This window comes from Balaenoptera borealis (genome assembly GCF_965194805.1).
Source record: "Balaenoptera borealis genome assembly, chromosome: 12".
Lineage (NCBI taxonomy): Eukaryota > Metazoa > Chordata > Mammalia > Artiodactyla > Balaenopteridae > Balaenoptera > Balaenoptera borealis.
This window is the reverse complement of record NC_138869.1, coordinates 85628196-85639326: the sequence shown is the minus strand read 5'-3', so window position 1 is coordinate 85639326 and position 11131 is coordinate 85628196. Positions and strand designations below refer to the sequence as shown.

At 48.9% G+C, this 11131-nt stretch overlaps 2 protein-coding genes across 3 annotated transcripts; both read left to right on the top strand.

Moving 5' to 3' along the window:
- The first annotated feature begins 972 nt into the window (after positions 1-972).
- HSPA1B (heat shock protein family A (Hsp70) member 1B) lies at positions 973-3451 on the top strand. Its single transcript, XM_082346549.1, has one exon. It carries the CDS (start codon positions 1167-1169, stop codon positions 3090-3092), a length of 1926 nt encoding a protein of 641 aa, XP_082202675.1. The 5' UTR covers positions 973-1166; the 3' UTR covers positions 3093-3451.
- Positions 3452-6886: 3435 nt separating this feature from the next.
- On the top strand, positions 6887-11091 carry LOC309607720 (uncharacterized protein). 2 transcript variants are annotated; one of them, XM_082346597.1, is made up of 5 exons: positions 6903-8306; positions 8501-8540; positions 8737-8779; positions 9250-9473; positions 10172-11091. In XM_082346597.1, exons 1-4 carry the CDS (start codon positions 8086-8088, stop codon positions 9252-9254), a joined length of 309 nt encoding a protein of 102 aa, XP_082202723.1. In that variant the 5' UTR covers positions 6903-8085; the 3' UTR covers positions 9255-9473; positions 10172-11091. The 2 variants fall into 2 exon arrangements, with proteins under 2 accessions (XP_082202722.1, XP_082202723.1); XM_082346596.1 differs by lacking the exon at positions 9250-9473 and having other exon boundaries at positions 6887-8306.
- The last annotated feature ends 40 nt before the right edge of the window (positions 11092-11131 follow it).

The following is an 11131-nucleotide window of genomic DNA, read 5'->3' as shown; positions in this document are numbered from 1 at the left end:
CCCAGGCTGGGAAAGATGAGGAACTGGGAGAGCCCCAAAGGCCTAATGATAGCTGAATTTCTACAGAGATTTTTTTTCTTCTTCAAGCCCCAGTCCAGCCCGAGGAAAACGGGAGCGGTTCTGGGCGGGGACAGGGGCGCAGTGGATCCAACCCTGCCCTTCCCTCCCCACGCCCCTGACCGAAAACGTCCCTTCTAAGGCGCTGGGAACCTTCTCCAATTTAAGAACCGTCTGTTTACCTGATTACTTTTCTTTTGAAAATTCAAATTTTCCCATCCCCAGATATTCCATCCATATAGGGCTAAAGATGACGCCAAAACTATACTGCATTATCTCTTTCCTTGTCCTTCCTATTTTAAAAATAAGATGGGAAAAACGCCGGGATGGCCAAGGCAATTCTCAGGCAGCCCGGCCCCTCCGCGAACCGGCCCAAACGCGGCTGCTTCCATCAGCGTCAGGCACCAATCAGCGTCTCTTTGGGCCACAGATACCCCACCCTGTTAGAGAAACTCCGGATCGTTCTGTAATTTGGGTCTCCCCGGAATCGTGTACCCCCTAATCCTACTTTAAACAATCAAACTTATTTGAGCCCCACGAACCTCTCACCGCCCTACTTATTACAAGCCTAGTGCTCATCCTTCCGGTCGACATCCAACTACTTGGCAGGCGGCTCGCCAGGGAAACGGAGACTGGGTGGCCGGAGTCAACAACGACTCTTCCCGGCGCCTCTCCCCCCTTCCCTTAGGACTCCAGTTTCCTCCAGCGAATCCCAGAAGAGTCTGGAGAGTTCTGGGAGGGGCGGCACCCAGGGAGCTGATTGGTCCCAGAAAACCAGGGGGCAGGACCTGAGGCGAAACCCCTGGAATATTCCCGACCCGGCAGCCGAACTGAGCTCTGTGATTGGCTGAGGAGGGAAAAGGCGGAGCTTGATGAAAAACCATAAACACAGAGCCGCCCTCAGAGAAACGGCAAGCCTGGAGAGAGCTGCTAGGATTGGAGTGGTTGGTGAGCGCAGCTTCCGCAGACACTATCTGCGAGGACCACCCCGAGCGGCACCGGCGCGTTCAGTTTTCGGATTCCGAAAGGACCGAGCTCCTCGTCGCTGAACTCGTTGGCCGTTTTCAGGTCTGAAGTTCGTTGCGGAGCCGAGAGGGCAGGACACCGGCATGGCGAAAAGCACGGCCATTGGCATCGATCTGGGCACCACCTACTCCTGCGTGGGGGTGTTCCAGCACGGCAAAGTAGAGATCATCGCCAACGATCAGGGCAACCGCACCACCCCCAGCTACGTGGCCTTCACGGACACCGAGCGGCTCATCGGCGACGCGGCCAAGAACCAGGTGGCGCTGAACCCACAGAACACCGTGTTTGACGCGAAGCGGCTGATCGGCCGCAAGTTCGGCGACCCTGTGGTGCAGTCGGACATGAAGCACTGGCCTTTCCGGGTGATCAACGACGGTGACAAGCCCAAGGTGCAGGTGAGCTACAAGGGGGAGACCAAGGCGTTCTACCCCGAGGAGATCTCGTCGATGGTGCTGACCAAGATGAAGGAGATCGCCGAGGCGTACCTGGGCCACCCGGTGAGCAACGCGGTGATCACCGTGCCGGCCTACTTCAACGACTCGCAGCGCCAGGCCACCAAGGATGCGGGGGTGATCGCGGGGCTGAACGTGCTGAGGATCATCAACGAGCCCACGGCTGCCGCCATCGCCTACGGCCTGGACCGGACGGGCAAGGGGGAGCGCAACGTGCTCATCTTTGACCTGGGCGGGGGCACGTTCGACGTGTCCATCCTGACGATCGACGACGGCATCTTCGAGGTGAAGGCCACGGCCGGGGACACCCACCTGGGTGGGGAGGACTTCGACAACAGGCTGGTGAACCACTTCGTGGAGGAGTTCAAGAGGAAGCACAAGAAGGACATCAGCCAGAACAAGCGGGCCGTGAGGCGACTGCGCACCGCCTGCGAGAGGGCCAAGAGGACCCTGTCGTCCAGCACCCAGGCCAGCCTGGAGATCGATTCTCTGTTCGAGGGCATCGACTTCTACACGTCCATCACCAGGGCGCGGTTCGAAGAGCTGTGCTCGGACCTGTTCCGGAGCACCCTGGAGCCCGTGGAGAAGGCTCTGCGCGACGCCAAGCTGGACAAGGCTCAGATCCAAGACCTGGTCCTGGTGGGGGGCTCCACCCGCATCCCCAAGGTGCAGAAGCTGCTGCAGGACTTCTTCAACGGGCGCGACCTCAACAAGAGCATCAACCCCGACGAGGCGGTGGCCTATGGGGCGGCGGTGCAGGCAGCCATCCTGATGGGAGACAAGTCTGAGAACGTGCAGGACCTGCTGCTGCTGGACGTGGCTCCCCTGTCGCTGGGGCTGGAGACGGCTGGGGGCGTGATGACTGCCCTGATCAAGCGCAACTCCACCATCCCCACCAAGCAGACGCAGATCTTCACCACCTATTCGGACAACCAGCCCGGCGTGCTGATCCAGGTGTACGAGGGCGAGAGGGCCATGACGCGGGACAACAACCTGCTGGGGCGCTTCGAGCTGAGCGGCATCCCACCGGCCCCCAGGGGAGTGCCCCAGATCGAGGTGACCTTCGACATCGACGCCAATGGCATCCTGAACGTCACGGCCATGGACAAGAGCACGGGCAAGGCCAACAAGATCACCATCACCAACGACAAGGGCCGGCTGAGCAAGGAGGATATCGAGCGCATGGTGCAGGAGGCGGAGAAGTACAAAGCCGAGGACGAGGTCCAGCGCGAGAGGGTGTCTGCCAAGAACGCCCTGGAGTCGTACGCCTTCAACATGAAGAGCGCCGTGGAGGATGAGGGGCTGAAGGGCAAGATCAGCGAGGCCGACAAGAAGAAGGTGCTGGACAAGTGCCAGGAGGTGATTTCCTGGCTGGACGCCAACACCTTGGCCGAGAAGGACGAGTTTGAGCACAAGAGGAAGGAGCTGGAGCAGGTGTGTAACCCCATCATCAGCGGACTGTACCAGGGGGCGGGTGGCCCCGGGGCTGGCGGCTTTGGGGCCCAGGCCCCTAAAGGGGGCTCTGGGTCTGGCCCCACCATTGAGGAGGTGGATTAGGGGACTTACTATTGTTTCTCTGTATTCCTCTTTGAGACAGAGGAGACCCAAGGACCTTGGTATTTCCCTGTATGTTAGTCCTCTACTATAGCAGTTCATTCTAAGGTTAGCTTTTAACCTTTAATAATTAGCTTGCTTGTCTTTGTTATTTCTGTATGTTATAACCAATGCGTTCACCAGAATGATTTGCGTCTCATGTAAGTTGGTACTGTAAGGGTCGCTTTCCTGTTTTGTTTTTCCCTCTCTCAAATGGATTAACACTGCCACCTTCTGTCCTATTTTTTGCTTTGTAAACATACCCAAACTCATGGAATTAAAAACTTGTATGCTTAAGGAATAAGAATAAAATGTTAAATATGTATGTCTGCTTTTATTTGGGGAGGGATAATAGTCTCTTCTCTGAAATCCATAGACCATGAAAGGGCTGTACTTCTGAAGAGAGTATCATACGTATTAGGAGCCGTGGGTATGGCTGTTTTTGTTGGGACTTTATTGTAGGTGGTAAATCACATCCAGGACAGAAAACAAATTCCAAGTGCCCATTTTGATTGGGGTGGGGTTTGTTTTAGGTAAAAGTAGGGATGGGAGCTGCAGTAGGGTTTTGGGGAGGAGAGATTGTTGTGGTGTCAAAGGCAGTGTTGAGAGGGGTTCATGGTTCCTTAGGGTCTTGCACTCACTGTGTGCAGAGCTGTTCATTTCTTACTAGACCTGTGAGTCTTCCAGTCTTTTATTTAAGTTATGAATTTAGGGGTGGACGAAACAGTAAAAATGAGATGCAGATTCATACTCTGTTTTATAAATCCCACTTGAGTGACTTAGTGCAAATTACTTAGCCTCTTAGTTTTGGTTGGCTCCTTTCAAAATAAAGCATTTGTCTGAGTGGCCTCAGTTCCAAAGATCTAGATCACTTGAGCAGAAATGTGCTATAGGCAAGCAACATGTTCAGTGAAGGTCACTGGAGCTGCAGTTATTCAACTGAGGGTCTGGGGGAGTGAAATACTGAGAGTTTGGGGGCATGGCAATAAAGAGGAATGGGCCAGGCACTGCACCTGGTTCTCTGAGTCCCTCCTGTAATCCTCAGTAGTTCTCATCACACCACACTCTAACTTAGGTATTGTAAAGTTTTTTTTTTTTCATAGGTAGCATGTGGAGGTGGTCACTTAAGCTATATCCAGAGCAAAACTAGGCAGGAACAAGTGATGATTTGGGGGCCAGGGTTTTTTCACACTGCCTGAACACTGGGGCTAGCGTGGGTGGTTCCTGTCTGGCTGTAAGTGGTGGTTTTACCCCAGTTTTAACAATCAGTAGCCTTTTTGTTCTTTTCATGGACAGTCTCAAAACAGAAGCAACTTAATAGCACATTTAATTATGAACGAAGAGGAAATAAAAGCTGTGCAGCATAGATCTGGGAAGATGGGGAGATGGGCGTTCCTCCCACACAAGCCCTTCCCTAGGGGCTGCTTCTCACTGGAGCAGTTAAACGTCCTTAACACTTCCTCTAGCCTGATAAATCCCAACCTTGTTCCTTCTAAAAACTGAGCCTGGGAGTATCTACTCCAGAATCAAATTAAAGTTCCCTGTGTTTTATCTTTCAATAAATCCTTCCTCTCTGGGAAATTGAAACAACTTAGGAATGACAAAGAACGGGAAGCCTTGTAAAGGAAAAGCTTGTAAAGGAAATAGTATAGTTTTGGTTCCTGGGCCAATTCTCAAAGGCCGGTCTTACTTACAAGATAGGTGCACTGTAATATTATAGGCTCTGACCATAGCATATAGTATGTGCAGTTTAACTGCTGCAGAAGCAGAAATTGGGGGCTTGCTTAACTTTTAAAAAATTTAGCCAGCCAAGCAATAGAGGGAATAAACCTTGTAACTTCAAATCACTGGAGCCATGGTTCTCCAACCCAGTGGTATACTGAGACCATTTGGGAAGCTAAAGAAATACTGATACCGGGATTCCCTGGTGGCACAGTGGTTAAGAATCCGCCTGCCAATGCAGGGGACACGGGTTCGAGCCCTTGTCCGGGAAGATACCACATGTTGCAGAGCAACTAAGCCCGTGCGCCACAACTACTGAGCCTGCACTCTCGAGCCTGGGAGCCACAACTCCTGAAGCCTGCGTGCATAGAGCCCGTGCTCCACAACAAGACAACACACCGCAATGAGAAGCCCGCGCACCGCAACAGAGAGTAGCCCCCACTCACCACAACTAGAGAAAGCCCGCGTGCAGCAACGAAGACCCAACGCAGCCATAAATAAATAAATAAATAAATTTATTTAAAAAGAAAAAAGAAATACTGATACCGGTCCTGGAAGAATCAGAGTCTCTGGAAGTAGGCCAAGAAATTGTATAGAATTAAAATTGTCTCAGTGTTTCAGCCAAAGTTGAGAAAAAGCCACTGCACCAGAGGCCACTCCTGATTATGTTTTTAGAGGTATGGGGACCCAAGAGAGGCAGGACAGGAAGGTGTCAGTGCTTCCAGGAGCAGCAGCTGGTGGCAAGGGGCTTTCTGCTGTGAATCAGTGCTGGAAGCCTTCCACGGCCTTAAAGTGTTGATTCACTGGCAGCAGCAGCGATGATAAAGGTTAGGGAAATCGCCAGCAACGGCTTAACGGGCCAAAGAAGAGAATTCCTGAAGCTGGGCCAACTACTTTCATGAGTCCTCATTAGGGAATGGTTCATTAAAAAGCAACATCAGGAAATTTTCTTGTCCAGTGGTTAGGACTCGGCGCTTTCACTGCGGGCCTGGGTTCAGTCCTACGATCCTGCAAGCGGCGCGCCGCGGCCAATAAAAACAGCCACTTTAGAATATGAGAAGTCATCACTTACCTGTACATATACACTTCCTGGAACTTAAAATCACTTTGCAACATCAACCACAGGTGGAACTCAACCACTGGGAGCTGAGAAATGTGTCAAATAAACAGATGAATACTATAGGATTCTTGGAAGAGATTTTTAAAATAATATTTATTTTGGGCTGCGCCGGGTCTTAGTTGCGGCACATGGGATCTTTGTTGCGGCATGTTTAGTTAAATTCATTAACTTGAGATGTCTGGTTTTAATTTTTTTAAAAATTTAATTTAATTTATTTTTTATACAGCAGGTTCTTATTAGTGATCTATTTTATACATATTAGTGTACACATGTCAATCCCAACCTCCCAGTTCATCCCACCACCATCCCCCCCCCCGCCACTTTCCCCCCTTGGTGTCCATACATTTGTTCTCTACATCTGTGTCTCTATTTCTGCCCTGCAAACCGGTTCATCTGTACTATTTTTCTAGGTTCCACATATATGCGTTAATATACGATATTTGTTTTTCTCTTTCTGAGTTACTTCACTCTGTATGACAGTCTCTAGATCCATCCACATCTCTACAAATGACCCGATTTCGTTCCTTTTTATGGCCGAGTAATATTCCATTGTATATCTGTACCACATCTTCCTTATCCATTCGTCTGTCGATGGGCATTTAGGTTGCTTCCATGACCTGGCTATTGTAAATAGTACTGCAATAAACGTTGGGGTGCATGTGTCTTTTTGAATTATGGTTTTCTCTGGGTATATGCCCAATAGTGGGATTGCTGGATCATATGGTAAGGCTATTTTTAGTTTTTTAAGGAACCTCCACACTGTTCTCCATAGTGGACACATATACACTACCAAATGTAAAATAGCTAGCTAGTAGGAAGCAGCCACATAGCACAGGGAGATCAGCTCTGTGCTTTGTGTCCACCTAGAGGGGTGGGATAGGGAGGGTGGGAGGGAGAAGCAAGAGGGAGGAGATATGGGGATATATGTATATATATATCTGATTCACTTTGTTATATAGCAGAAACTAACACACCATTGTAAAGCAATTATACTCCAATAAAGATGTTAAAAAAAAAAAAAGCTACAATGAGGTATCACCTCACACCAGTTAGGGTGGGAATCATCAGAAAATCTACAAACAACAAATGCTGGAGAGAGTGTGGAGAAAAGGGGACACTCTTGCACTGTTGGTGGGAATGTAAATAGATACAGCCACTATGGAGAACAGTATGGGGTTCTTTAATTTTCTATTTTAATTAATTAATTTTTTTATTTTTGGCTGCATTGGGTCTTCTCTGCTGCGGGAGGGCCTTCTCTAGCTGCAGCAATCGGGGTCTACTCTTCGTTGTGGTGTGTGGGCTTCTCATTGTGGTGGCTTCTTTTTGTTGCAGAGCACGGGCTCTAGATGCGCGGGCTTCAGTAGCTGTGACACGCAGGCTCTAGACCGTACGCTCAGTAGTTGTGGCGCAGGGGCTTAGTTGCTCCGCGGCATGTGGGATCTTCCTGGACCAGAGATCGAACCCGTTTCCCCTGCATTGGCAGGCAGATTCTTTACCACTGCGCCACCAGGAAAATCCCTTGTTTTCTCTAATTGACAGTAATCTTATGAAGTGCCGACTACCCGATCTTTGTCGCAAAAACTCTTATATAGCCTGGCTTCTCCCTTACCTCTTCAGAGCTGAGAGGCTGCGACCCGGGCCTAAGTCCTCAGTTTTATCCACCAGATAAAACAGATTCTCAACTTTTAGGACGTGCATTTTTTTTCAGTGGACCCAATTATACCTTAATAAAGGTGTTTTTAAAAAAAAAAAAAAAAAGGACAGGAAGTTTAATGTACCTGACAGGTCTTGCAAATTCAGATTTCGCTGGCTAGACAGAGGAGGGTGGCAGTCCCTTGGAGGGACCCTCGAATCCAAACCGGGACAATTGAGAACTAGAGCGAAGTCCCTTGGTTACACAAGCAGGGACAGGACTATCTCGGAGGCCACCCAGGAAGAGCGTTCAGCTGCGCGCGCACTTGGCAGCGTCGCGGACTTCTCCGGCCTGGCCAGTAAAGTCACCTGTTTTTTGTTTTTCAAAATTCACAAAACATCTCCGAATATTTGCCCAGAAGAATGTGAAACGTCCACTCATGGCCTCTCTTTCACTTAACTTTAGTCTTGTTTGGACAAGCGATGGGGAAAATTCTGAGGATCGAGACAGGCCTCTCAGAAGACAGCTATAGGCCCGTCAGGCCCCGACGCCACGCCGCCGTAAATAAACGGCCCTGGCCCAGGCCTTGTCGTTCTCTTTGTGCAGTGAACTCGTGGATGGCGAAGATGGTGGCTTTGGGATCCGCCTGGCGGAAAAGGAAGGCGACGGCCTGCGCCATCTTTGCACAGCTGCCGGCGTACAGGTACCTCAGTACCTCAGGGTCGTGTTGGATACTGAGGGGACCGAAGTCTCGGGCTGAGCAGGATGAGCTATCATTACAGACTAGAATTTCTGATGTCTCTGTGACTCCACTGCTTGGAACTGACGCAGCCCAGGGCAGGGGGGACTCGTGTGGTAGTCGCCCTGGCTTCTGCTAACTCACTGGTTTCTTCCCAGGACCCTGATTTCTCGAAGGAGGGTCCGCAGCGCCTCGAGGGTGAGTGGATTGTGCGATATGGAGTGGCTGGTGGTGGTACTGGGGGAGGACGGGGATGATGATGACCCCAGGTGATTCTGAGTGTCTCGCTGACGCCATCACCGCAGCGCGCTGACCACCTCCATCCCCCGGGTTGGGATCCCTAGTATTTGGGCTCGGGGGAGCCACTTATTCGTGTGTCTCGTTTCTCCATTAGGGGATAAGACGTTCACAGACCGGTGTGTTATTTTTGAATAAAGGTGAGTGTTAGGTGTGCGGGCGCTCTCAGTGTCTCTCCCTTTTTTAACTCCGCAGAGTTTTGTTTAAGCCTTGCTAAGCCTGCTTTCTCCACCTGTTTTACTACTATAAACTACCCTGCATGCTGGGCCTGCTTGATGGAGCTGTTCTCCGCAGTTCTAAGTTTGTTTCCTACTTCTTTTCTCTCCTGAACGTCCCATCCCTGAATTCTTAATTTGCTAGATCCGTATACTGGGGCTGTTGTCTTTGAATGTTCTAGATTCTTCCCCATAATGGCTTCCCTTGATCCAGGTCTCCCTAAATTGGGGATGATGATTTCTCAGACTAGAGTCTCTGATGCTGGTCCTGATGTCAAAATTAATTTCTGACTCATTTGGGGAACTGGATACTTGGATTTTTGAGAGGAGCCAATGGGAGGGCTGTAGCTCTCTGCTTGTATTTCTCATCGGTGGTCCTGCTTTCATCTTTCTAGCTTGAGAGCTTTGGAAGCCCAGCCGGGGCAGTGCCCCTTCACAGAGATTCAGGGATAGCCTGGTGGCTGAAGGCCTAAAGTTTGGAGTTCTCCTCTTGGAGAAGTGCTGTTGGGATGGCTGGGATGCCCAGGTAATGGTTCCTGCCACTTCATCAACAACCTGTGACAAGAAGTGGAGAGTGACAAGAAGTGGAGAGTAGCGTGCCTTCTGCCTGGGTACTGTGGTAAGTCTCTTGCTGGTTTTCCTACCAGCTCCAGAGTGGTAATGATGACCTGGTTGGACTAGAGTCTCTGAGAACTTCTCTGAGGATCTTTGAAACCACCTGATCCACTCTTATGCTTCTTTCCACCCTGTGTGGCAATTCCCCTGCCCACCCAGACCTTTCTTTTTTTAAAGTAAAACTGGTATATAACTACATTAGTTTCAGGAACATAACGTTTTGGATATTTATATACTCTAGAAAGCGATCACCACAGTAAGTCTAGTCACCATGCAATTGATCCTTTTTGCCTAACCACCTTTCTCTCTGATAACTGCCACTCTGTTTCTGTATCTATGATTCATGCTTTTTTAAAATAAATTTATTTATTTTATTTACTTATTTTTGGCTGCATTGGGTCTTCGTTGCAGTGCGAGGGCTTCTTCTTGTGGTGGTTTCTCTTGTTGTGGAGCACGGGCTTTAGGCGCTCAGGCTTCAGTAGTTGTGGCACGCGGGCTCTAGAGAGCAGGCTCAGTAGTTGTGGAACATGGGCTTAGTTTCTCCGCGGCATGTGGGATCTTTCCGGACTGGGGCTCGAGCCCGTGTTCCCTGTATTGGCAGGCAGATTCTTAACCACTGCGCCACCAGGGAAGCCCTAGATTCATGCTTTACTGCCAGTTGCTTGCATGTTTCTAATATGTGTTGCTTTTATGAAATTTTAGAATTTTGCTGACACAAAGGATGTTCTCTACCTGGTGTTGGACAGATCCTCGGAACTTCACATCTTTCCTGCATTAACCCGCGTGAGCAGCTGTCAACCTCCTGGGGTGGAGGGAGGGGACTGCCTAGAAATTGGGGACCAAAATCAATTAGGTGGCCTTTACTTGGTCCTACCCAAAGGATTCCAATAAAATATTTTAAAGCAAATAAAAAATAGATTGGTCTCAGTGAAAACAAGACGGTACAGAAAGATTTAGGGACATGAAAGGTTAACCACCAGTGAATGAGCATCACAGTTGACATCTAGCTGCACCTCTTTGCAGCGACATAGAAAAAGTAGATTTGCCACATATTGACGCCAATGTTAAGGATTTCTAGATTGATTGTGATAGTATTCTAATGTTTGAGGTTCTTATGACACCATTAACACAGACATCCAGTTTGCCTTTTGATCAGTTGGTGAAAACATAGGTTGTCCAGATATAGTTTAAAAGAATATACTGGTGGTTGCCAGGGGCAGGGAATGAGGAAATGAAGAGTTACTGTTTAATGGGTATAGAGTTTCCGTTTTAGAAGATGAAAAGAGTTCACGGGGATGGATGGTGCTGATGGTTGCTCAATGTGATGAATGTTTATTACCACTGAACTGTATGCTTAAAAGTGGTAAAGATGGGGAGGGGGATAAATTGGAAGATTAGGATTAACACATACATGCTACTACATATAAAAAAGGTAACTAATAAGGAGCTATTGTATAGCACAGGGCACTCTATTCAATACTCTGTAATGGCCTATATGGGAAAAGAATTTAACATAAAATAGTGGATATATGTACAGGTGATTCACTCTGCTGTATACCTGAAACTAACATGACATTGTAAATCAACGATACCCCAATAAAAATTTTTTTAAAAATGGTAAAGATGGTACATTTTATGTGTATTTCACCACAGTAAAAAAAA

Excerpts from the sequence above, each read along its gene's own strand:
- HSPA1B (XM_082346549.1), top strand. The coding sequence starts at position 1,167 with ATGGCGAAAAGCACGGCCATTGGCATCGATCTGGGCACCACCTACTCC.
- LOC309607720 (XM_082346596.1), top strand. The coding sequence starts at position 8,086 with ATGGGGAAAATTCTGAGGATCGAGACAGGCCTCTCAGAAGACAGCTAT. Across the intron at positions 8,307-8,500 it reads GCACAGCTGCCGGCGTACAG|GACCCTGATTTCTCGAAGGA; the intron begins GTACCTCAGTAC and ends GTTTCTTCCCAG. Across the intron at positions 8,541-8,736 it reads GGGTCCGCAGCGCCTCGAGG|GGGATAAGACGTTCACAGAC; the intron begins GTGAGTGGATTG and ends TTTCTCCATTAG.